The 27930-nt window shown below is 43.0% G+C and overlaps 1 protein-coding gene across 1 annotated transcript in view; it reads left to right on the top strand.

Moving 5' to 3' along the window:
- Positions 1–27930, top strand: part of LOC146854098 (CD5 antigen-like) — a 116761-nt gene that overhangs the window by 73373 nt on the left and 15458 nt on the right. Inside the window, exons 5-6 of the mRNA XM_085650507.1 lie at positions 3975–4289; positions 4812–4949. Coding sequence (XP_085506633.1) covers positions 3975–4289; positions 4812–4949 — 453 coding nt within the window. The remainder of the gene's footprint in view (positions 1–3974; positions 4290–4811; positions 4950–27930) is intronic.

Consider the following 27930-nt stretch of genomic DNA (forward strand, 5'->3'; position numbering starts at 1 on the left):
TGACGCCACTGCCACTGTCACCGGGTGTCACCCCATGTGATGGTGTCACCCGGTGCTGTCCGCACCCCCCGCACCCCCCTAGTGACGCCACTGGAGAGGGGGATCAAATATATCCATGGAGAGTAACTGAAATAGTTCACAATCGTTTCTTGTGTTATCCACATTCCCAAATACCTTCCATGTTGCTAGCATGCACGTCACATGAGTGTACACAAAGCTTGGGAGGGCTGTATTTGTATTTGCAATGCAATAGTTCTCTTAATTACGAGATGTTAAGCTATTGGCATTGTAAATGTCAATGCCATTTATTTATCTGTTTTAGAACCAACACATAAATAAAAGGGATTGTCATTTACAATGCCAATATAGCTCAAACTCTCGGAAATGCGAGACCTTTTGCATTGCTAATGCTTGTTTATTTTTGGAAATAACCGGTCCTGCCACATGTTAGAAACGCTGCTGTTTTAATTAGCGACAAGTGCTGTTTTTATTTTAAAAAATCCTGTGCCGGTGCTTGGTTTAGCTAGTAGGAGTTATACATGAAAATTGCAAGTGGGCAGCAGTGTTTCCATTCCACTGAATTAATTGCACATTTTGAAGCCTCGCTGCAGACATCTAAACTTGGGGGTAAAATGATATTGCACTTACAAAATAATTATCATTTAAGAGTTAAAGTGTCTGAAAATGATTCAATTTGATTGTTTGTTGAGCGACGATGCATGAATGCAGAAGTGTTAAACGCGGAGAAGAACTTTCTTGTCCAGTGAAGATCGTTGAGAAGATTGTTCTATATCGACATCTAGTGGCCAAATTGTGGTACTAGGCAATTTGCCTTTTCTGTGTTATTTTTGAAAACCTGTATGCATATATAACTGATTCCTAACTTGCGGCAAGACATGACACCTCTGCATACAACTGCATTCTAAATGTCTTTTTTAGACTTGTAGAAAAAGACCTATCTTATACGTAAATGCTTGCAAGTGTGAGGACTTTGTATATGCTAAAATAATGGCAAATACATTCTATGGGTAAAAAAAATAAGAATACATGTGCCTGAGGCGCTAGAGTGCATCAGAAACCGATCTTTCAAACAATCTTGTTTACCTCTTGATGGTGTTGCAGGGGTAATAGCTTCCTCAGGGGCTGTTTTGCTCACTGCCAAGTTAATTTGCTTTACATAGAATGTCTTAAAACATATAAACTATAAATATAAAAATTTAGGGGCATATCAGCAACACCCAGAGATAATTATCGCTCAGCGCTCTTAGCGTGAGGATAATTATCGCCGGGTAACGTGGATTTTTATCGCTGAGATAGCGTGCTATTAGCAACGCTTATCTCCTCAGCGATAAAAATCCTCACGCTAACTGCCTAACGTGAGATTATTGCTGGAAACCCAGTGATAATCCCACGCAATGTGGCGTTAGCTTGCTGATAGGGACTCACAAACTTTGCCATGATATCCACCCTCCATAGGATATCATTGCTAAGTCAGTCCTGCAGCAGGCGTGAGGAAAGTAGCGATAACAGGGGTTATCGCTACTTTTCCTGACGCTATGCTTCATAGCGTGGGGCTTGATGATAGGAGAAATGTCGCTAAAGATGATAGGAGAAATGTCGCTTAGCGACATTTCTCCTGTCATGTTAGGTCAGGAACGCCCACTTTGCATCTCATTAGAGATGCAAAGCTGGACGTAAAGAATCCCCACGCTAAAGCAAGGTTTCACCCGTTAGCGTGGCCTTGCTAATTAGGCGATAAAATTATCGCCGCTTTTCGGCTGAAAACGGCCGCAAAAGCGGCGATAATCTTTTATCGCCTGCTTGTAAATATGCCCCTTAATATTTTGTATTTATTTTATCATAATTTCAAAATGATGCATACACACTCTTCACACTACTGCTATATGTATACCCAGCTTGATTTGATTTAAATTTATAGAGCGCAGCAATTACCCAAGGGCATCAAGGCGCTATAGATCACCATCCGGAAAAGTCCACTAGCACTCCAGATTCAATAAATGTCTACAAGGGAAATAGCCAGGTCTTAGGAGCCTTCCTGAAGGGCAAGAGCTGCTGGACAATTTTTCTGGAACGGGAACCTGAGCGCTTGCCTCGAAGCGCTCATGTTCAACATAGATTTTGAGTCTTCTGCTGGCATGCGCTTGATACAGTACAAGCGGTGCTGATCTCTGTATCAAATACTCCTACGGCTAAAAGTAAATCCATTCGTTCCTCCTGCCTTCATTCTTTTGTGATATGAGGAAGAGAGAGCTTTGCTTTGAACTATCCATGCAACGATCAACTTTGTAAATCACACGTCATTGCTTCTGATCAATATGCTGCTCATTTTAATTGCCCCGCACTTCTCCTCTCCCCTTGGATGCAGCATTATGTGCAGCTGAACCAAAGGAATGTTTTGTCACTTGTGTACTTCACTGTGACTTTTGTAATCTACCTGTTGAATTTGTTTAACATTTCGATGTATTTTCTGTAATAGTTGTTTTTATTTTATATTTCCACTTCGTGATATTTGTGTATTTCTGTTCATCTTACAAACTAAATATTTGAGATGGATAAATAATGATCCACGTTAAAATATCCCTTCAACCTTGGGCTTCTTATCTGTAACCAAATGTAGCTGAAAGGCCTAGGGGAGAATCACATTTATCCGTGTTGCAAAGGAGCTGGGGGCATTAACTAACACAGAATGTCCACATTACTATTCAATATTTGGAAAGCGATGCTTTAAATGCAGACCAGAGATCCATGACTTACAAAAGCAAGTGTTACATATTCCATATATAAGTTATATGTTCGCAGAACTATAGGCATTAGTCATAAAACCTTTCTATTGAAACTGTGATAGGGTATGCCTCTAAAAGAAGCAGGTCTGAGTGTATAGGACACGTGTATATGTTATGCACAGAGTAAAATCCCATACCTTTCTCTTATCTTACATGCTTATGCTATAACTACATCTCTCTGAATCATGCTTGACTTCCACATGTGTATATCACACCTTTTTTGAGGCATGAGGCTGACTTGCATTTGGAAAATCCTTCGTAAATATTGTTTAAATTCTCTCTAGTTTCACACTTCACACTCTAAGCAATTATGGGGCAGATTTACAAGCCCCGTGTGCCACTTTTGTGCCGCCGTTGTGTCACCTTTGTGACGCAGCGGCGGCGCAAAGCTAGCGCCATGCTGCGACAGATTTACAACGTGACGCATCTAGGGAGATGCATCACGTTGTAAAGCCCTGCGCCACATTAAACCTGCGTCAGGTTTAATGTATGCAGGGTGGGCGTTACGTTGGAAAAAGCCTCGGAAAAGTGATGCAGTGAAATCTACAAGATTTCACGCAGTCAGTTTACCGACACTGGTGCGTCAAATCCTTACGCCTGCTTCAAGCAGGCGTAAGGCGTGATGCACCATGTTAGGGCTAGGGCAGGTTGGAACAGTGCTGGAGTTGCGTCGCGCTTGCTACACAACTTCAGCACTGCGCCAACCTTACACCGGCAGATGCGTCATGCATCTGCTTGTCCTTGCGCCACGATGCACCGCATTGTAAATGCGGCGCATCTGCGGTGGCGCAAGGGCAAACTTGCGTGACGCATCTTCCCTGGCGCATCCCTGCTGATTTGCAGGGATGCGCCACGGAACGTAAATCTGCCCCTATGTTGGTAAGTGGGTCCAGAGTAGGGCATCAAAGTTACTCTTTATTCAACTTCTGCATCACAACACAAGCCTCTACTACAGGTGAACATCTGAAAGACATTCACATTGAGAAGGCCAATAGATAGGACAATGCTAAGACCTATTTGCTTCGTCAATGCTTGTCTGTACCTGTCCCTGCACATTTTTCTGATATCGCTTTTTCTAATCCTCTTAACCACCCTCACTCGCCCTCTAGTGCAACCCTTCGGACACATCTCCTCATAGTCCTGTGGCTTCCATTCTCGATTCTCTTCCAGATTATGGCAAGGTGAGACTGGTGAACGGCACAGACCGCTGCTCTGGGAGAGTGGAAATCTTGTTCAGTAACCGCTGGGGGACAGTCTGCGACAGCTTCTGGGATATCCAAGCAGCGGAGGTGGTCTGCAGGGAGCTGGGATGTGGACACGCAGAGTCATGGGCAGAAGGAGCCCACTTCGGAGAGGGATCTGGGCCCATCTGGCTCGACATCGTCAAATGCACAGGGACAGAGTCTTTCCTTTGGCAGTGTGAATCGAAGAGACTGGGCGAGCATACCTGTAGTCACCAGCAGGATGCAGGGGTTACCTGTGCAGGTAGGTCAAATTAAGCTGTGTCGAGCGACATGAGTAAGATTATTGTATATGTCACACAGTATTTTCTTCTCTGTGTTTCAATCTAAACCAGCCTGTGACACCAGCCTCTGCCACAGAGTACCATCACATTTGATCTTCTGTTTGATCTGAAAATGGATCTTCTAACCTTCTGCGGTTTTTCCTATGCATTCATTTCCTACGATTTAACTCTCGCTGGCATTAAGGGAACTAAATCACAACACTTAACACCTTTGTGTGGAATCACACCTCTGCCTCTGACACTACTTGTGATTTTATTTGAATCAACCTACCTCCTCCAATCCATGACTACAATACTCTCTCTCAGTGCAACTCAAAAATCTCCATCTGCACCTCTACCCTTGGGAATAATCCCCATTCTTTGTGTGCCCTTTAATCGTCATTAATGCTAATATCCTTCAAACTATCTGCCTTGACATTGAGTGAGTCGATTTGAATTGAAGGACAATATGTTTTTTGCTGAAGTTGTCCATTTGCTTTTAGGCACAGAGCAGAGGGATCCACAGTCGGACACGCACATGCCGTCTCCTCTTGTTCCTGTGATCTCTGTTCTGCTGATTGTGCCAGTTGTTGTTTCTATTGCATGGATTATTAAAAGGAGAACAGACATTCAAAGACCAGGTGAGCATTGGCAGGGACTGAGAATCGAATTGAAAATAAATTGAAAAATTCTTAATCAGTGATGGATTTTTCTGTTCTAGGTAGAAACAACCTAAATACGATTGCGCGTCTACGCTGAAATCAATTGCAGTTATTTTCTTTTTCTATTCCAAGTCTGACTCCCTCCTTCTCTGCAACGTATTTGTTGTGTCTACATACATGCCAACATTTCAGAAGAGCAAAGTGGGAGATGTTTTAAAAAAATCGGGAGAATGGGGCCTTGAATCGGGTTACTGTCATGTATGGGCTTTGGAAGTGCGCCGCTGCAGGATCGGACACTTGAAAGGTAAATGCACGTTATTTCCTTACCTTTCAGAAGCATGGAGCGCAATGGCAGGCAGAGAGAGGGTGATGCAAGTCTTCTGCACTGTCCTGGCACTGGCAGGTTGCTGGCAGTGCATATACCAACCTCCTGCATTCCACCCCCCCCCCGTATGGCAGCCTGGGCTGAAACAGCTTCACAGGTACACACACAGCTGCCCCGAGTACTTCACAGCTCTTTAAAAGACCATTCGCTTGTTAATGAGGCTTTGTTGGTTTGTCACACCTTCTAGAGCCCCTGCATCGCCCTGACTATTGCTGGAAGAATTAGCACGTTACATAATACTCAGCTGAAAGCCCCGAGGAATCGGGTTTTTGCTTGCAGGAATCGGGAGGCGGGAGACTAGCCTTCAAATCGGTAGCCTCCCGCTGAAGAAATATGATTTCCTTCTCAGGGGTCTCACTGATACTTAGTCCATTCAAACCAATAATAAAGAATTTGGCACAGAAGCTGAAATATAAAAGAACATTTTTATTAAACTCATATGAGTGTGACTAAGTCACACAGAAGCCGTAGCAACTGAATGAGGTAGTCCATAGAATGGTCTTACTTCACGTCTTATATACTCTTTATCCTGCCCCAGGCATGTAAGGGAGTTGTACCAATTACATTCCTAAACAAATGGAAAATCTGGAGGGTCAGCAGGTGAGTAGCCTTTGGGGTTTTAGCAGGATATGGGCAAAACATTATAATTACATAGTTCACAAAGGTTAATCTAATTTAGATGGCACTGCAGTGCATGGCATGATTACATGTACAGTATCTTGATTGGCAATCTCAGACAAAGATCGATCAGGGAAATTGGCTTTGCGAGGTCAGTTTCAGGTGAAGAGGTCAGTTTCTTACAGTTCATTCCAGAGTCAGAAAGAAACCTAGTTAATGTATACATAGACTAAGAAGGCCAGGCCACTTTGTTCGCCAGGCTACCTTCACAGGCCTACGTGAGGGCAACACAAAATGGTGGCACAATAAAATGGAGTCAGTCTCGAGAATTACAGAACCTCACACCAAACTTTTGCCTTTACGTAGGCAATAACCTAAGACTCATGTTAATCTGAATCTAGGTCTATATCGATATTCATTAGGTCGTCAAGGTGTTGCTGTAACATCATCTTATTATTCTCTACTTCTCTCGGGACAGGTCTCCAAACACACATAGTAGCACAAAGACTCACTTCTGGTGGACCATTTTTGGATACTAGAGGCGGAGCCACTTCCTCTTCCATGGCAATTCAGTCAAATGAGAACTTAATTAACATTTACTTTATACAATTGCTCTGGAATCGCTTGTGCAACTGTGCCCAAAGTCCGTTCCAAGCCTCTCTGGCAGGTTTCTATCGTCCATCAAATCTGCTTCCATTGTCTTCTTCCGCATTGGGCCTCTCGATTCAGGCCTCTTCATGAAAATAGTACTGCTTAGTTGGAGTGCCCTCCTGGCAAACACTCACAGCTCACTCGAAAGTCTCAATGTCTCAAGGCAGTGCACCAGTGTCCCTCCTCTGCGGAAGACACTACAAATAATGTGCTCTTCATTGGTCATGGGCACAGATCATCTTGTGCAGACCCGAGTCTACATTCTCAGGCTCCAACACTCATTATTCAGTGTCAAAGGACGCTCAGGCTGCTCTTCCATGGGCACCATAATGTAGTGCCTTTTGTCAATCTTAGATCCTCCAGTGCACTGCCCTTCCATTGTAGCAAAGAAAAAGAGGGGGGGGGTGGGTGTGGCCAAAACTCAGGCCAAGGGGTTCAAGGGACTGCACACTGTCAGAGGTTACCAGCACATGACAGGTAGAAAACTGAAGCCTCAAACCAGCTCTGCTATCAACAACAGGGATCCTTCTCTTTCGCTCTTTTACACTGAAACTCTGGTTTTGTGATTTCCAATGCCGTCTGATGGAGCAAGTACGATACCATTGATGGCACGTTGGCGATCGCTGTCCAGCCTTGCTAATTTCTGGGTGCTGGGACTGTAGGGCCAAGACGTCCGCCTTTCATCTGTAGCTGTCACTGATGGGATTAGGCTTAAATCAATGTTCTGCAGGTTATTATGACTTAATTCCTGCAGAATCTAGTGACGTAGGAAATGTGACACAGTTGTTAGTTTCCTTCAGTTTAGTATAAAAGCAGTTCATTGTATTTAACAATAGGACTGCAGGCAGGTGGCCTGCAATCTTCAAGGGAGTGGCCAGAAGCCATGGGACAACTCTGGTTTAGAATGCACTGTCACTCTCATAAGATGCAAAGACAAAGGCAGTACTTCTAGTCCAGGGGTCTCCAACGAGTAGCTCGGGAGCCACTGGTAGCTCGCCAGTACCTTCAAAGTAGCTCTCTGAGGTAAAGTTAAGCCCAGAATCAATTTCAGAGTAGGTGCCTATCAAAGAAGGCAGCACTGATCATCTCAAGACCCTAAGAGTGCCAGCCAGCCAAACGTATCACAGTAACTCATACCAACACTCAAACACACAGTGTGCCAGCCTATAGGATCTGCTACATGACAGTCTGTGTCCAATCTCAATATAATTAAGCCACAAGGAGATTGACCATGTTGCAGTCTCTCCTTTATCAGTCACAACATGTGTGTGAACAGTTCACCATCAAAAAGGTATGGCAGCAGTAGCCTGAGCTGTAATCAGTGCTGACCCACCAAAATGCGAGACTGCAGGAGTCAGAGTGAAAATGTGTCAGTTTAGATGCATGATCAGCTCAAAACCTGAGGAGAACAGGGTATGATACAGACCAGAGAAAACTAAGAGACTTTTAGAACAGATCACCATATTAAACGCTCCTAATAGAGAAAGAGGTTGCTCCAAGGGGAGTGTGAAAAAAAGAAAGTGCTCATGAGGTAGGACAGTTATAAAGGAGGGGAATCCAAAAGGCAAATTCAATAACCAATCAATTAAACATTCTGGTATCATTAGTAAAACTGGACGTGGTTCATAGTGGCACCAGTTTTACTGATAGGCTAGTCCCTTATGGATTTACAAATATTCATTTCATGATTTTCTAATGGGATAAACATCTCTTAAATTACTACATCTGTGTGTTCCTACATTCCTTATCTAGAACACCTCAAAAGGGGAAACGCATGATACAAATTATCAGGGGCATGCAGATACCTCCCTTTAATAATTGTGCAGCAAGTGCACCATGCAATACACAGGCTAAACAATATCTCCTCATGATCACTGAGAATACCTGTCACCCTAGTCTAATAATTCTCTGGTCTCTGGTGTCTGATCTACAATTTTTCCTTTCCCTAGTCACCTGTCCGGAGGGGGCACTATACCCACTTAAAATCCCAATCCTGCTACTCAGGACAGCAAATAAGAAACTCTTGGTGTCTCTTATGACTACATGTAGAAGTGCAATATCATAAGGAAAGTTAGGTCACCTTTAGCAAGAGCCACAGATTTATAGTTCATCCTTAGGGTCTAATCAGGGAACATCAATCTAGGCTGCTCGTCCCTTAAAGGAAGGAGCAGTAACATGACTAACTGCAGGTGACACACTTTTAATCCTGTATATCTCTTTTTTTTTTTTTCAATACCATTATAGCCAAATAGACATGCACTGGTGAAGTGTTGTCTGTCATATTCACAGCATGAAATATCATATCTGTGAAATTTAGTAACCAGAACAAGTCCAACAAACTGTTGCGTAGCGATGGGCATCGTCATGACCAGCCCCTCACAACACAGGGGAGCTTGTAACAGTATTAAAAGCAAAAGCCTAAACACAACGCAAAAAACAAAAAAACGTGCATAAAATAAAAACACACATGCCAAGCCATCAGGTATACTTGCTGTATACCAAGCACAGAAAGCATAGCCAAATTACAATAGCACATATAAATGAGCGGTGACGCACGCACTTCATAGACAAATTACAATAGCACATGTAAATGAGCGGTGACGCACGCACTTCATGCAGCCCAAAACCCAATATTCGGGCCTGCTTAATTTGTCAGACTTAAAATTAAAAGTACACTTTCTTTAACTTTCCTCACCCTCCTTTTGACAACTGGTCACCAGTTAGTGTTGATCAGCTGTCAAATACAACTTACTGTGTCGCTTCTGACACACAGGACCAGCAGGAACAATTCATAGAAGGACAAAATGCAAAAACGTGAAAAACACATGAACATTTTTTCTTCAAAGGAGTCATACAAAAACTCCTCTTGTTTCAACATACTGCTAACCCCCACCTTACTGACCTCAAGGTCAAAATCTGCCTCTCCTCAGCCCTCTCTCTCTTCACCCTGAAGCTGTCAAAGACAAAAAGCCTACCTAACTCTTTCTAACTTGCAATAACCAACCCTATCCAAAACCCCATACCATATATATTACTCCCTTTAGGGGCCACAATCCACTCCTATTCCCAGACTCAAAAAACCTCTACTGTGAATAATTCACAGAACACAACGACACAACATACCAGCTTTAGAACAAATGCTTGTTACCACCCTATGCAATGGTACTCATTTCATCGACCTTAAATGGATGAACGTCTCAGTAGGTCCAGCTAGAGTTAAAACCTTCAACCCTGATATTAAACTCAAACCTCTGCACCGGGCACATTGGCTCACTGAGCCATTAAAAGCAACCCCAAATGAGAACAACCTGCAAATTTGTATTATACCTAAATGTATGCATTTACTGAAGCCTAAGGCACTTTAAAAGCTACTCTAAATGAAAACAAATGCTGCCTAAATAGTGCCCTCACCCAATTTCGACTGACACCTGGGGCACTTAAAAATAAATATCCTATAATTGTGCTACATATTAATCATCCTCAGAATGTTCTTTACAAATTGCAGAGATTGGACATTAGACATATCTCATGTAAATCCTTAGAAAAATGAGTTTTTTACGCCAGTGCCAAGTGAAATTCCATATGCAAATGTTCTCATTTTTGCGGTTCAACACAACTTAAATTAAATTTTAATGCAAGGAGGTCACAGTATGAGTATTAAGCTTTATAAATATTAAAAAACGAATTTAGAAGCACGTATTTTTAATAATTCTTTTTCATAATTAATAATTATTTTTAATAAACCCAATCATTTTGGATAGGTCCATATATAAAAGCAAGCTGCATACCTTGCCTATCATTTTAGACGCATTTATTTATAAGCCTAAACACAGAAGCTTAACTTGAAACATGACAAATTCTTGCGCCACTTTTTTTTTAAAAAAAAGAACAATTATTCTAACATTAGAACCAAGAATATGCTTATAAAAATGCTTAAAGAGAGGAAACCCTTAATTGAAATGTCTTCTTGTAATACAAAATAATGAACCGTAGTTTTGGAACCTTTTTTAAAACAACAGCCTGAAATGCAAAGTTTAACTGAGGGCGAAGTCCTGGCTTGAGTAAACATTCCTGTCTATTCGTGACCTGCTATTTGTTCCGCGGCACTAAAAGCTTGTCTCTCAGTGTTATAACATGAGCACGGTGTCAGTCTTTTTCAAACTCTGACATATCAATGCGTGTTGCGTTTGAGTTCAGCAAAGATTTACTTCAGCTGAAGTGTTTGCCTGTTAATATCTAATACAATGTATGTAAGTAAAAAAATACTATAAGTTTATTTTTCTACAAAACACACAATTTCGTTTTTGATGCCTTTTTATTCCTAGTGAATGTGAATTTTAATGTTATCTTTTAAGCATTTAACAGTTTGTACATATGCATAATTGCTTACTCTAAAAATTAAATAGCAACATATAGCTATTGTAGCATATCACATGGTTCATTTCCGGATTTTTATTTAATTACTACTTAATTAATTAACTGACAATTTGCTTAACAGACTGAAAACATCAAGAAAAAACCACAAACACACATTTAGCTCATTTCAGACATAAACAGAAAGGGGTCAAACACTCAGGACACACAATACAGCGCGTTTTAGTCATTTATTTCATAAATAGCGCCATCGCTATTTACTTGCAGAAGTTGCACTAATGGGAAAACCACATAGACATTTAAACACACATTTAACCAACAGATCAATACTCAAGACAGAAACAAAGGACAGCCCACAGACTGTACTTAAACCAAACCATTTGTAAATACTAGTTGTAAGTCATATTTACAAGAAGCGCTTCTCAATGGTGTTCCAAAAGACTGCAAAAACAGCCCCACAGACCTTTATTTCCAAGAAGCCAAGATACACTCAATTCACTAGCTTTGGCTGGCAGAACACCAAAAATCGCTCTGCATATCTCCATTCATAAGATTGCGCAAAACAAAGGATCATTGTATATATTATGTCCATATTTTAATTCCCTGGGGATACAGAATCACCAAGGAAGAAATATGTTTTTATACCTAAACCTATTTAGGTATTCCCTCTAAGGGAGCCGGCTAATTTACTTCACATCACACCAAGAAAAAGCAACACATTCTTCAATGTGAGCTTTGAAATCAGGCATGCCAAAAATACTGCAGAATATGCAATATTATAATCAAAGTAGTGCTTAAGGTACTCTTCGTACGTTGCACCATTCAACAAAACCAGATAGAGAAAAATCTCCTCATTACCTGCCTACACAAATTGCAATTCGCATATACAAACCTATACAAATCCAAAGTTGGCCAACACAAATTCCAAAATTCCAAAGCTATAGTAAGTGTTACTAAACTACCTTACCAATCCAAGGCAAAAAACAACAGTAAGAGCCGCATAACGACTTTTACCAAACAAATGGTTGTCCAAATTTTAACTGCCAAGTTCTAAATGACCTAACGGTCTTTTTTTAAAATACTCACGCCAAAAATGTTCTAAGTCAGAGGTGACATCATGTGGAGGATCAAAATCAGGAAGATCAGAAATATACTGGGCTGCAGAGACAAAGAATCCCCAGAATCTCCGTGCACAGAGTACCTCCTTAGTAGAGTCCTGTCCTGTCCTCCTCAGTAGATTTCTGTCTTCTGACAAGATCACTCCCACAGATAGCCACTTCTCTGATGAGGCCCACGTTGGCCGCGCCATTTGAAGAAATATGATTTCCTTCTCAGGGGTCTCACTGATACTTAGTCCATTCAAACCAATAATAAAGAATTTGGCACAGAAGCTGAAATATAAAAGAACATTTTTATTAAACTCAAATGAGTGTGACTACGTCACACAGAAGCCGTAGCAACTAAATGAGGTAGTCCATAGAATGGTCTTACTTCACGTCTTATATACTCTTTATCCTGCCCCAGGCATGTAAGGGAGTTGTACCAATTACATTCCTAAACAAATGGAAAATCTGGAGGGTCAGCAGGTGAGTAGCCTTTGGGGTTTTAGCAGGATATGGGCAAAACATTATAATTACATAGTTCACAAAGGTTAATCTGATTTAGATGGCACTGCAGGGCATGGCATGATTACATGTACAGTATCTTGATTGGCAATCTCAGACAAAGATCGATCAGGGAAATTGGCTTTGCGAGGTCAGTTTCAGGTGAAGAGGTCAGTTTCTTACAGTTCATTCCAGAGTCAGAAAGAAACCTAGTTAATGTATACATAGACTAAGAAGGCCAGGCCACTTTGTTCGCCAGGTTACCTTCACAGGCCTACGTGAGGGCAACACAAAATGGTGGCACAATAAAATGGAGTCAGTCTCGAGAATTACAGAACCTCACCGCCTGAATCGGGAGGGTTGGCATGTCTGTGTCTAAGCTTGATTCATTTAGAAATGTGTTCTGTTGAAGCGCTGGCTCGGACCATGCATGCGCGAACCGCTAGCCTTCAGCAACACTTTGAAAACTCGTGCGTCATCGCGATCACTTTCGCTTTCATAGCGATCGTGATGACGCACGCTTTCAATGCTTGTTTTTTTTACCTCTGGTTCTGTCTTCCTGCCCTACACTCTCATCTAATGTCCTCTCACCATTCCGAGAGGGATACATTATCTCCTGAATAAGATACGATAACAACGCTGACGGGTCGAATGTTTTTCGTCATTGTGCTGAGAGCTGCCGGCTCCCTGAAAATATAATGTTCTCTTAGGGTGGCCTAACTTTTTAAAAAAGATCCACTGTTCTGCTGGGAAGCTACCTGTTCAGGAAGTTCATGCCCATGCCTCTGAGAGCGTAGGCGACAGCCCCAGCCCTGCCAGCAGAGACGGCAACACCAAGGATGCCATTTAGGGCATTTCTTTCTCACGCCAGTTCACGCTAGCGACCTCATCCTGCTGAACACAGTTAGTCATGACACAACAGGGTCGAAGGAGCATCTAATCAACAACACGCGCTACACTCTCTCACAGGAAGCCAGACAAAGTTTATAACTTCCGGGTCATGTTCCGGCATCTTTCTTTATGACGTCTCTAACCTGGAGGGCGACACTTAATATCGGCTGCATCCTTTGACTTTGAATACCCCTCTGAAAGGGAGCAGGCCACGGGGAGGGGGGTTTCCCTTCAAAATCACTCCCTTCCCCTGAAGTTGCATCAAATAACAATGAGCAGAGGAAATGGGACCCCAGGTCACACCTCCAGAGGAGCCAGTCTGTTGTCTCTGTGCTCCCACTCACGACCACCAAACACAAAACGCATCTATTCAGGTGCACGTCATCAGCAAACGAAAGTCTCACGTCCTTGAGAAATAAAAATGCACAGCGAACACAATGGAGGCCCGAATTCAAGTCTAAATAAAACATTTCACAGAGGCACACATGAGAGATGAGTCATGGGGTACTTACAATTTTCAGCCTGATAGTCTGGCACAAACTGCTCGTCATTGTCAGGTACCTGAGCTGAAGAGAGAGAGAGAGAGAGAGAGAGAAAGACATTTTGAGAGAAGCAGCTACAGCGGCTCACACCCACAGCACAGAAGCCGGACTGTGATAGGGGTTGAGCATTATTTTAACAAACTCATGAAATCGATTTCTGAGAAACATAATATCCTGCTTTTAAGTACTGCTTCATACTACGAATTTGTCATTTCTAGGTTTTGTAAATAACACATATTACTGGCACCCAATGTAATGGTACTTTATTTACTCAACTCGGATGGATGAAAGGCTAGGCTGGCACTGGCGAGATTCGATTGCATCACCTGCAGACCACTACTTGTTTCAGTGGCCACCATTCATCCCACTGAACCACCTGCCAGGTAGGGGCAGCCAGTGCTTAATTTGGGCCGGTGCTTTCCGGTGCTTAGCACCGGCACCTAATTATCAGGGCCGGGTCTACACACTCAGGTGCACGTAATTATTTATACAGTAACTTACTTGCTTCGCTAATGCTTCGGGACACTTGGCAGTGGTAAAACTCAAGTGTTTAACTTCCCGTCCAACTACGGACTCCGGAGACACTGTCTCAAGACTGTATCTGTATGACACTTCACTTAATCACTTCATTTTGCGGCTCGATTGTTGATGCACGGTCCCGCTGGCCCAGTGGGTGCCGGCCGGGCGGAGCCGCGGGACACTGGGCAGGGCTTTTTGGTTCTCGGGCCTCGGGGTTGGGGGCGCAGGGCGGGGGCTGTACGCGGCAGCGTGCGCACTGCGCAGATGTTCTCAAATTGTGGTTTGATTGCGCATGCCACGCATTCAGTGCCACGCCCCAGCATAGCGCTGCCGCACCTAGTCTTCGTGTTGGTTCTTCACCATTCACACACACTCACAATTAATACTGAGTCATTGACCCGGCCGGACGACGTTGTGACTGAGCCAGTTAGCCATGGTCTGGCAACAGTGGCTGCACCAGGTGAGAGTGAGACAGGGCCTCCTAGCAGGCCTAAGCCCTAATCAATAAGCGAAAGAGACAGTTAATAAATCTGCGCAGCAGCCGGCAGTGCAAATTTGCACAGAGAGAGAGTCCTAGACTAGTCCTCACGAGTGCCACGGCCACCCACGTCCCACTCACTCAAGTTACTGATCCCCGCCACTGTCTCCGGCGCCCGGCTGTCCCATTCCCATCATCCTGTCTACTCCGAGTCCCAGCCGGTTTGCGGATAGGGTGACCAACCGTCCGTAAATTTCACGGACAGTCTGTAATTTCGGCCGTCTGTCCGTTGTCCGTGAAGGATTATTTAACGGACGCCATTTGTCTGTAATTTTAACCAGTCGCACCACCCTCAAGCCGGCACAGCTTCCACCCACCTCCCTTCTTGACTCCGATGCTGTTGAGGCCGGGTGTAACAGACTCCGATGTCGTACCAACGCTCAGATACCCAGCAGCATTGGAGAGGCACAGCGGGATGGCAACCCTCACACCTTCAGCCCTTGATGAGCTACTAAGAGGTGCTTGAAGGTGACAGAGTGAGGGGCTGCAGCTTCAGGAGCAGGGGCATCTATTCAGATGTAAACAGCCCTGAATGCGTCATGTCTCTGCAACTTAGAGGGGCTTCACACATTCCCTTTCTGCCCAGGGCCCCATACATCCTAGAACTGCCTTGATTACACTGAGCGTTAGAACTAAGGGCAAACCCAATAATCACTGGGACCTGGGTAACAAACAGTGGAATAGAAGTGGTCCCAGAGTATACATAAAGATTGATAGAGATCAACAAAAGGAAAAATTGCAACAATTTTAAGACAAAACCATCGTGTTATTTAATCACACTAGGAACAGGCATATAAATGCATAAAGTAAATCACACTATTTACAAATGTGCAGGGTGCCACGGGGAAGGGGAGGGAGTGAAGAATTGGGTAGGGTAGTGGAATAAGTGACTTAGACAAGTTCAAAGCAATGGTACAAATCAATTGTTGGGCACCTTAGTGTCGTGCCAAATATTCAAGAGTCATTCATTGACAAAATCAAATATTATTGCCAGGAGGCCATATACAAGTGAAAGTTCACAGTGCTCGACGCACTATTGAGGGTACTGGCATGATGGGATGTCGACGTTTCGACCCCTCTTCAAAGGTAGGTAGGTTAAATCCTTACAGGTGGGGTCTTCCTCAGGACAAAGAGGATGGTGAACCGGGGAAGGTAGGCACCTATGCAAAGATATGGGTGGGAGTTAAAAAAGGAATAGTGCCAAGCGGAAATTCAACTGTAGGACTGGATAATGATATGACTGCCGTAATTACCAGAAAAAGGGAGGACATCAAGTCAGTGACAGCTTGGCATCTGGGCACAGAAGGCTCAAAAAGTCAGGTGGGAGTGAAAGTCACCTAAAAATTAATTTAAAAGCGACAGTAAGGTCAACAATACAGTTGGTTTTAAAAGCGGGAGGTGGGTGATGACTCCAAATAAATCTAAACTCACGTGTATTTTTTGAAAAAAGGGAGGAATAGAATACTCCATCAAAAACACACCGCTGTGTAATCGGTATGTAGGGTGAGACGAATCACCGAGGAAACAGCCTCTAAAAACAAATGGAGAAAGCGTTCTATAAATGAGTGAAACAATAGGTGGTCCTACAATAGAGAAATACAGAGCTAACAGGACCAGGTCACCCACATTATCATCCGTATACTAAGATGTCAGAAAGCGGGACTAACAAGTCCAGTCAAATAGCAAAACTGAGAAAATGTATAATTAATGAGTCGAATCCAGCAGGAATAGCTTATACCCAAAAAGTAAACAAAAAGGCGATTAATCGTGTTGTGCCCGAGGACTAATTAACCGGACTGAAGTTTGACCAGAAGCACGTACAGGTGAAAAACCATAGCAATAATGAATAAGGCAAAAAATGACTATGAGTGAAACGGGGGACTAAACATATGGACAGGGACAAAAATCTGGGTCAAATTAATCAAAGTAAACGGAGTGTCTTCCAAATAGTTCCCTTACCTTGAGACGGCGTGCAAGACTGAACTCGCTCGACTCTACCGGCTAACTGAGGACGCGGAGCGGCTCCCAGATAAGGAGAACGCTGGAACCGCGTGACGTTAAACCGGGTGCAGCAGCAGGATGCTGCCAATAACTGGAGAATAGAAGAAAGACCATTCGAGTAGTTCAAATGCGAGGTTAGAAGATAGAAGGTGGGTAAATGAAATCCCGGACAAAATAAATAGAGTAAATAGGATAATGTCAGATTAAATGTGTTAATGAATATCATTTAATAGAATGCAAGACTGAAAGGGCCTCGTCGGGGCCCGGGGGATCAAACTAATCAACGGATTGGGGTTGAGATGGTGAAATATGCACGTAGGGGATCACGTAAAAGTAATGAGAAAGGATCTCATTGATTTACAAACGATTGTGCACTTTTGGATTGCAAAATTACATATAATAAAGAGCATACAGTAAAACTCGTGATCAATTGAGAAAACACATAAATGAAATGACTGTTATACAATGAATGCATTGGTTCGAAGCGTCTCAAGGTTGAAAAATGACACATTAAACCGGCACAGCATATTAATGAAAAAGGCAACCAATGGTTGTTAAAACAGACATATGAGCTCATATCGGTCAACATTTTCAGTTGAGGATGCAAGAGAAATAGAAGGTGATTACATTGAAAAAAGGCGTCAATTGGTCATGTCGATACATGTGAATGGATACAAGCTTGCTGGATATGACAAAGTATGGTTCCAGTGGGAAAAGAACAATCAAAAAATGCATGTGCATAATACGTACATTGGTCAAAAAAGGCTCATGGTCAACATCATACAATGTCTCAGAAATAACGTTAACCACAGGTTAGAAAACGGGCTGGGGAGAACAGAGCAAAAAAGAACCTTGTTCATGAGCTACCGAGGGTAGCTAATTGGGCATTACTCGGGTCTTGCTCATTTAAACCAGTTAGAATCGTGTCAAAGCGGATCATCATTTTTGACTCTCTAATAAGCAGGATAGAGGATATATTACCTCCCCGAGGTCCCAGTTCTGTCTTTTCCAAAACAATCCATTTCATTTCTTCGGGGTGGTGTCCCAGTTGGTGATAGTGATCGACTAAGGGTGCACCTGTCACATTACATCTGATTCGACTTTGGTGTTGAAGGATTCTGGCCTTGACTTTCTGCTGTGTCTGGCCAATATATAGTCGGTCACATGGACACAGGATCCCATAGATGACGTTGCTAGAATTGCAGTTGGTATGTGATTGTAATGTAATGGTCTGATGCTTGTATTCAAATTTCTTTGATTGCATAGTTGTGGGGCATGCTTTACACGAACCACACTTGAAGTGACCTATGATTGGTGGTAAACTCCAGAGTGACCGAATCGTTGGTTCAACCGGGTCCTCAAGGAAGGAATGCACCACATGGTCCTTAATGCTCATTGCTTTCTTAAAAGAATGCATCGGTGGGTCAGGTTGGTCAATCTCCGTGGATATAATGTTCCAGTGTTTATTGATGATCTTTTTCACTGCATTACTGCGTGTGGAGAATGTTGTAACACATATCATTTTGTTATTTTGACGTGATGTATTGGGATGTTTGGGTGAGAGCAGAGTGTCCCGTGGGTTGTACCATGCCCTCTTCCGGGCCCTCTTAACCAGGCGTTTTGGGTAACCTCTTAGTATTAACCTGGCTGTTAGGTTCTCAGATTCTGTAGTGTAGTCCGATCGTTTCGTGCAGTTCCTGCGGATCCGCAGGAACTGTCCCACTGGGAGATTGTCGCGCAAGCCGCGCGGGTGGTGGCTACTGTATCTCAGTAGCGAATTTCTTTCCGTTGGCTTCCTATATAGGGTAGTAAGAAGTTTATCATCTTCGTGGAAGATTTTTAAATCGAGGAAGGGTATCTCCTGATTACTGGACTGCATGGTGAACTGAATGTTAGGGTCGCACTGGTTTAGCCATTGGTGGAACAAATTGAGTTGGATAGTCTCACCATTCCAAATCATCAATATATCGTCAATATATCTCTTCCAAGTGTTGACATGTGCCAAAAAGGGATTGTTGGTGAGGACGAACCGCTTCTCAAAGTTATCCATATATAGGATCGCTAGATCTGGAGCGAAGGCAGCCCCCATCGCGACTCCTTTTGTTTGTACATAGTACTTTCCTTGGAAGTAAAAGAAATTCTTTTGCATAGCGATGGTCAGGAGAGCTATGATAAAATCTGTAGGTACCCTTGTTGGTGCTGGTCTTAGATCCAATACTTCCCGCATAACTGCCAGTGCAGGCTCCTGCGGAATGCTGGTGTATAGCGAGACTATGTCACAGGTGACAAGTAACTGCTCACATGGGTTGAAAGGTTGTTGATCAATCATTGCAATAACTTGCATGGTGTCTCGAAGGTATGTTTCTGTTTCTTCTGCCAATGGTTTCAAGAAAATGTCTATGTACTTGCATAGGGGTTCCAAAAGTGATCCGCAGCCAGATACTATAGGGCGACCTGGTGGATGTAGGATATCCTTATGTATCTTGGGTAACGTATAGATGGTAGGTAGTCGTGGATGTTGTTGATTCAGATAGTCGTATTCCAATTTACTTAGAAAACCACAGTTTAAAGCGTCCAGAGTTATTAAATGGATTTCCTCCATCAGGTCCTTCGTTGGATCAGACCTCAACAGAGAGTAACTGACACCGTCTTGTAATTGCCGTAGAATCTCCGATTTGTATGCAGTCGTATCTTGCACCACTATAGCCCCGCCCTTGTCGGCAGACTTGATCACAATATCTTTGTTATTTCGGAGGGTTTGGAGAGCCGCTTTCTCAGACTTACTGGTATTCGGTATGGTGTGTTTGTATGTTGAAAGTAAAGTACCAACATCGTTCAGAACCATGCTCTCGTAAGCCAAAATCCTGCTACTCATAGCATTGGCAGGTGGAAAAAACTTCGATGGAGGCCTTAATCCAGTGACCGACTTGGGTAGACTGTCTTCCTTATTTTTAAAAAAATACCTGAGACGGATCTTACGAAAAAACCCTTGGAGTTCAGTTTTAAGGTTGAATGAGTTCGGATGGGCAGTTGGGACGAAAGACAAGCCCTTGCAAAGTACCGCCTGTTCGTCAGCGTTGAGGTTATATGCAGAGATGTTAACCACCGGACTGTCGCTGGGCTCTACCATCTGTAGACTTTGCGCCTCGTCGATATCTCTCCGTGGTTCTCTTGCTGGAATCGAACTTGTTTCGGGGTTGCCAACTGGGACAGAGGCCGAGGGACAACCCCGAAACAAGTTCGATTCCAGCAAGAGAACCACGGAGAGATATCGACGAGGCGCAAAGTCTACAGATGGTAGAGCCCAGCGACAGTCCGGTGGTTAACATCTCTGCATATAACCTCAACGCTGACGAACAGGCGGTACTTTGCAAGGGCTTGTCTTTCGTCCCAACTGCCCATCCGAACTCATTCAACCTTAAAACTGAACTCCAAGGGTTTTTTCGTAAGATCCGTCTCAGGTATTTTTTTAAAAATAAGGAAGACAGTCTACCCAAGTCGGTCACTGGATTAAGGCCTCCATCGAAGTTTTTTCCACCTGCCAATGCTATGAGTAGCAGGATTTTGGCTTACGAGAGCATGGTTCTGAACGATGTTGGTACTTTACTTTCAACATACAAACACACCATACCGAATACCAGTAAGTCTGAGAAAGCGGCTCTCCAAACCCTCCGAAATAACAAAGATATTGTGATCAAGTCTGCCGACAAGGGCGGGGCTATAGTGGTGCAAGATACGACTGCATACAAATCGGAGATTCTACGGCAATTACAAGACGGTGTCAGTTACTCTCTGTTGAGGTCTGATCCAACGAAGGACCTGATGGAGGAAATCCATTTAATAACTCTGGACGCTTTAAACTGTGGTTTTCTAAGTAAATTGGAATACGACTATCTGAATCAACAACATCCACGACTACCTACCATCTATACGTTACCCAAGATACATAAGGATATCCTACATCCACCAGGTCGCCCTATAGTATCTGGCTGCGGATCACTTTTGGAACCCCTATGCAAGTACATAGACATTTTCTTGAAACCATTGGCAGAAGAAACAGAAACATACCTTCGAGACACCATGCAAGTTATTGCAATGATTGATCAACAACCTTTCAACCCATGTGAGCAGTTACTTGTCACCTGTGACATAGTCTCGCTATACACCAGCATTCCGCAGGAGCCTGCACTGGCAGTTATGCGGGAAGTATTGGATCTAAGACCAGCACCAACAAGGGTACCTACAGATTTTATCATAGCTCTCCTGACCATCGCTATGCAAAAGAATTTCTTTTACTTCCAAGGAAAGTACTATGTACAAACAAAAGGAGTCGCGATGGGGGCTGCCTTCGCTCCAGATCTAGCGATCCTATATATGGATAACTTTGAGAAGCGGTTCGTCCTCACCAACAATCCCTTTTTGGCACATGTCAACACTTGGAAGAGATATATTGACGATATATTGATGATTTGGAATGGTGAGACTATCCAACTCAATTTGTTCCACCAATGGCTAAACCAGTGCGACCCTAACATTCAGTTCACCATGCAGTCCAGTAATCAGGAGATACCCTTCCTCGATTTAAAAATCTTCCACGAAGATGATAAACTTCTTACTACCCTATATAGGAAGCCAACAGAAAGAAATTCGCTACTGAGATACAGTAGCCACCACCCGCGCGGCTTGCGCGACAATCTCCCAGTGGGACAGTTCCTGCGGATCCGCAGGAACTGCACGAAACGATCGGACTACACTACAGAATCTGAGAACCTAACAGCCAGGTTAATACTAAGAGGTTACCCAAAACGCCTGGTTAAGAGGGCCCGGAAGAGGGCATGGTACAACCCACGGGACACTCTGCTCTCACCCAAACATCCCAATACATCACGTCAAAATAACAAAATGATATGTGTTACAACATTCTCCACACGCAGTAATGCAGTGAAAAAGATCATCAATAAACACTGGAACATTATATCCACGGAGATTGACCAACCTGACCCACCGATGCATTCTTTTAAGAAAGCAATGAGCATTAAGGACCATGTGGTGCATTCCTTCCTTGAGGACCCGGTTGAACCAACGATTCGGTCACTCTGGAGTTTACCACCAATCATAGGTCACTTCAAGTGTGGTTCGTGTAAAGCATGCCCCACAACTATGCAATCAAAGAAATTTGAATACAAGCATCAGACCATTACATTACAATCACATACCAACTGCAATTCTAGCAACGTCATCTATGGGATCCTGTGTCCATGTGACCGACTATATATTGGCCAGACACAGCAGAAAGTCAAGGCCAGAATCCTTCAACACCAAAGTCGAATCAGATGTAATGTGACAGGTGCACCCTTAGTCGATCACTATCACCAACTGGGACACCACCCCGAAGAAATGAAATGGATTGTTTTGGAAAAGACAGAACTGGGACCTCGGGGAGGTAATATATCCTCTATCCTGCTTATTAGAGAGTCAAAAATGATGATCCGCTTTGACACGATTCTAACTGGTTTAAATGAGCAAGACCCGAGTAATGCCCAATTAGCTACCCTCGGTAGCTCATGAACAAGGTTCTTTTTTGCTCTGTTCTCCCCAGCCCGTTTTCTAACCTGTGGTTAACGTTATTTCTGAGACATTGTATGATGTTGACCATGAGCCTTTTTTGACCAATGTACGTATTATGCACATGCATTTTTTGATTGTTCTTTTCCCACTGGAACCATACTTTGTCATATCCAGCAAGCTTGTATCCATTCACATGTATCGACATGACCAATTGACGCCTTTTTTCAATGTAATCACCTTCTATTTCTCTTGCATCCTCAACTGAAAATGTTGACCGATATGAGCTCATATGTCTGTTTTAACAACCATTGGTTGCCTTTTTCATTAATATGCTGTGCCGGTTTAATGTGTCATTTTTCAACCTTGAGACGCTTCGAACCAATGCATTCATTGTATAACAGTCATTTCATTTATGTGTTTTCTCAATTGATCACGAGTTTTACTGTATGCTCTTTATTATATGTAATTTTGCAATCCAAAAGTGCACAATCGTTTGTAAATCAATGAGATCCTTTCTCATTACTTTTACGTGATCCCCTACGTGCATATTTCACCATCTCAACCCCAATCCGTTGATTAGTTTGATCCCCCGGGCCCCGACGAGGCCCTTTCAGTCTTGCATTCTATTAAATGATATTCATTAACACATTTAATCTGACATTATCCTATTTACTCTATTTATTTTGTCCGGGATTTCATTTACCCACCTTCTATCTTCTAACCTCGCATTTGAACTACTCGAATGGTCTTTCTTCTATTCTCCAGTTATTGGCAGCATCCTGCTGCTGCACCCGGTTTAACGTCACGCGGTTCCAGCGTTCTCCTTATCTGGGAGCCGCTCCGCGTCCTCAGTTAGCCGGTAGAGTCGAGCGAGTTCAGTCTTGCACGCCGTCTCAAGGTAAGGGAACTATTTGGAAGACACTCCGTTTACTTTGATTAATTTGACCCAGATTTTTGTCCCTGTCCATATGTTTAGTCCCCCGTTTCACTCATAGTCATTTTTTGCCTTATTCATTATTGCTATGGTTTTTCACCTGTACGTGCTTCTGGTCAAACTTCAGTCCGGTTAATTAGTCCTCGGGCACAACACGATTAATCGCCTTTTTGTTTACTTTTTGGGTATAAGCTATTCCTGCTGGATTCGACTCATTAATTATACATTTTCTCAGTTTTGCTATTTGACTGGACTTGTTAGTCCCGCTTTCTGACATCTTAGTATACGGATGATAATGTGGGTGACCTGGTCCTGTTAGCTCTGTATTTCTCTATTGTAGGACCACCTATTGTTTCACTCATTTATAGAACGCTTTCTCCATTTGTTTTTAGAGGCTGTTTCCTCGGTGATTCGTCTCACCCTACATACCGATTACACAGCGGTGTGTTTTTGATGGAGTATTCTATTCCTCCCTTTTTTCAAAAAATACACGTGAGTTTAGATTTATTTGGAGTCATCACCCACCTCCCGCTTTTAAAACCAACTGTATTGTTGACCTTACTGTCGCTTTTAAATTAATTTTTAGGTGACTTTCACTCCCACCTGACTTTTTGAGCCTTCTGTGCCCAGATGCCAAGCTGTCACTGACTTGATGTCCTCCCTTTTTCTGGTAATTACGGCAGTCATATCATTATCCAGTCCTACAGTTGAATTTCCGCTTGGCACTATTCCTTTTTTAACTCCCACCCATATCTTTGCATAGGTGCCTACCTTCCCCGGTTCACCATCCTCTTTGTCCTGAGGAAGACCCCACCTGTAAGGATTTAACCTACCTACCTTTGAAGAGGGGTCGAAACGTCGACATCCCATCATGCCAGTACCCTCAATAGTGCGTCGAGCACTGTGAACTTTCACTTGTATATGGCCTCCTGGCAATAATATTTGATTTTGTCAATGAATGACTCTTGAATATTTGGCACGACACTAAGGTGCCCAACAATTGATTTGTACCATTGCTTTGAACTTGTCTAAGTCACTTATTCCACTACCCTACCCAATTCTTCACTCCCTCCCCTTCCCCGTGGCACCCTGCACATTTGTAAATAGTGTGATTTACTTTATGCATTTATATGCCTGTTCCTAGTGTGATTAAATAACACGATGGTTTTGATTACACTGAGGCAGCACGTGGTTCTCTTCACAGAGCTTAATTACTGTCACTAAATTGTAAGCAAACCTCGGTTCTTCAATCGTGCAGTCTATAATGTAATAAAATAAAGAAATGGCACAATGGCACCCACACTGATTAACAAAGTATGGAGGACAATCAGTTAAATCAGTTCTCTTGGAGTATCTCCTTTAAGTACTGTACATCACAGTGGGGGATGGCAAAACTAACATTTTGGAAAGAGAGCCTGTCTTCTCGTTGTCTTGTCCAGGAGGGGGTGAGGAGCCCTACCCCACCCTGGAAGAGACCAAGATGATATTAGAATACTGCATGCCCACCCCTGTGCTGGCTCCTGCCCCCCGTGATGGCTCCTGTCCCCCCATGTGGTGGTTCATGTCCCCCCCTCCTGTGATGGCTCCTGTCCCCCCTGGGTGGCTTCTGTCCCAGTCCTGGAATGGCTCCTGCAGCGAGGGTGAAGTTCTTGATGGGCCTCTTCTCAAAAAGGCTCAGCTCAAAATTAATATCAAAAGGTGAGCGAGTGAGTAAGTGAAGGGACGGGTGGATGGCTGGATGAATTAGTGAATGGATGAATGAAAGATTGAATAGATAGATAATGAGAGAGGAAGGATGGATTAATGAGTGAGTGGAAGGATGGATGAGAGAAAAGGTAAATAGCTGGATGTATGGGTGGAAGGGTAGCTGGATGTGTAAAAGGGTGGATGGATGAGTGAAAGGATGGATTAGTGAAAAGGTGGATGATGAGTGAGTGGGTGGATGGATGAGTGAAATGATGGATGTATTGATGAATTGAAAAGTGCAAGGGTGAATGGATGGACGGATGAGTGAAAGGGTGGATGTAAGGATAGATGAGTTAAAGGGAGGGTAGATGGACAAAAGGATGAATAGATGAATGATGGAGTGAAAGGATAAATGCATGAGAGAAAGGATGGATGAGTGATAGGGTCAATGGATGGATTCATGAGTGGATGAGTAGATGGATGGGTGGGTGGATGGAAGGATGGCTAAGTGAAAGGGTCGATGGAGAGAGAAACGGAGGATGGATGGATGACTGAAAGGGTGGATGGGTGGAAGGATGAGTGACTGGGTGGATGGATGGATGAGTAAGTGAAAGGATGGCTGGATGGGTGAAAGGGTAAATAGCTGGATGGATGAGTGAATGGATGGATGGGCACATATAGCTCCATGCCAGGGAGTAAGTTATTGTAGCAAGCCCAATTGTTAATCATCTTTTTTAATTGTTTCTCTAAAAGTAATCGCTTTAACTCTGCTATTTATGAATCCCAAACCCCTTCGGCCACTGGAAGTGACAGTGACTCATTCAAGTGTATTTCATGATTTTATTCAGCTTATCTGTTCTGATTTGACTAGTGTTTGTTTTCACAACATTTTGGTTTATTTTGTCACATAAGCTATGTAAACATTGTATCTTTGATCTCATAGACTCTATTAAAAAGGGCATACCCTACCCCAGTATTTTCCTTTCCCCAAATTAGCACATGGAGCACTGGAATTGTCCAATGCATTAGTGATTTTATCTAATTTATTCCAAAATTGTGCTTTAAATGCACTTTTGATTTAATCTTTTTGAAAATGTTCACAGGGCAGGGGAACCTCCTATCATAACCTTACTATGAGGAAGGCAGGCTCCCTTGCTGAAATTCATCTGACTTTTCGCAGTGCCTGTTGAGGATATGGGTGGAGCTAATAGCAGAAGTGGGTGGAGCCAGTGGGGGAAGTGGGTGGAGCCAAAGAAAAAGTAGGTGTGGCCTCTGACAAAGATTTGAGCACCTGCACTTCAAATTTTACAAATTAAGCACTGGGGGCAGCTGTTTTTTTCTTGTGTAGGCCCTAGCACGGGTCAATTATAGACACAAACACTGCCAACTCACTCGCATAATTCATCTTATGTCTTGCCGACCTGCGGTTGTTCAACAACTTCAGAGTGGTCTCCTGAGTGACAGCAGACATCCCCGAGCAATACCGAGATGAGGTTGTCATTATACAAGTGTCATTGTAAATTGAACTATTCTTCCTGTTGTACGCAGATACATTTATATAAGGGAGAAAAGCATATTACACCAAAGGGTATATCTTTATATAAGGCCATTTCCAAATTGCTGCTTCTATGTACATATAGGTGCATTTACAGAGGGGGTCATTCCTGCTACTAAAACTTTAACTTATAAGGACATGACACTTTAGTTATTTAAAAAAAAATACATACTTCACCACAATATAAATGTGTACATAAGAGCATGTACATTTTACTGCTCCTATGTACAAATGGGTATTTATTTAGAGGAGTTTACTCCAGCGAATACAACTTTAACAAGTGTCATGTCTATGTATATTTACATGAATTTCAGTTTTGTTACAAATAAATACATATATTTATACTCCCTTTATACTTATTCATACCCCCTCTCTGTCTCATTCCGAACCTTTCTGAATATGAACTCCCAAACATCCTTCTCAAACATCCCTTCCATTTTTTTAGCCATGTCACCCAGCTGACACGCACTCACAACCACTACTTACAAAAACAACTTACTACTTCCCCTTTCAATACCATTTCCATAATTCTAACCCTATTCTAAACTCTACTAAAGACAGAAGAAATCAAGAGCACAAACCTAACACAACTAAAGTGAGAGGGGGAAAAACACTTATTGCCAACCTACTAACTGTTAACAACAAATTTTGGGTTCCGCAGTAGTGTGCAACTGGCTGCAGGGCACTTCACCACCTCATCAGCGGCAGTAGGTGCTATATAAATCAGTGGTGACAATTACTGCTGCTAAACCCTACATCTTTACTGAGCTATTTTCTGCCAGACTTCAGCTGCTAATCATTACTAAACAAGCATTGGCATAGCCAATAGGTCTCGCCTTTGGGGCCTTATAAGTATTTAGTTATGCAGCACAATATCCTTCCTTCAACAACATCAACTGTTGCATGGCTAAACACTTATAAGGTCCCAAAGGCGAAACCTATTGGTTATGCCAGTGCTTGTTTTGGTGAGCTCCCTCGTCGGTCTTGCAGACTCAGCCACTTCCAAGGGACGCCATTCATGATGAACTAACTCGTTAAGTAAGTTTTAGAGAAGTCTTGCCCTAATAATCACAACTGTTAAATTATTGAATATT

Source organism: Triturus cristatus, chromosome 4_1 (genome assembly GCF_964204655.1).
Source record: "Triturus cristatus chromosome 4_1, aTriCri1.1, whole genome shotgun sequence".
NCBI classification, from domain to species: domain Eukaryota; kingdom Metazoa; phylum Chordata; class Amphibia; order Caudata; family Salamandridae; genus Triturus; species Triturus cristatus.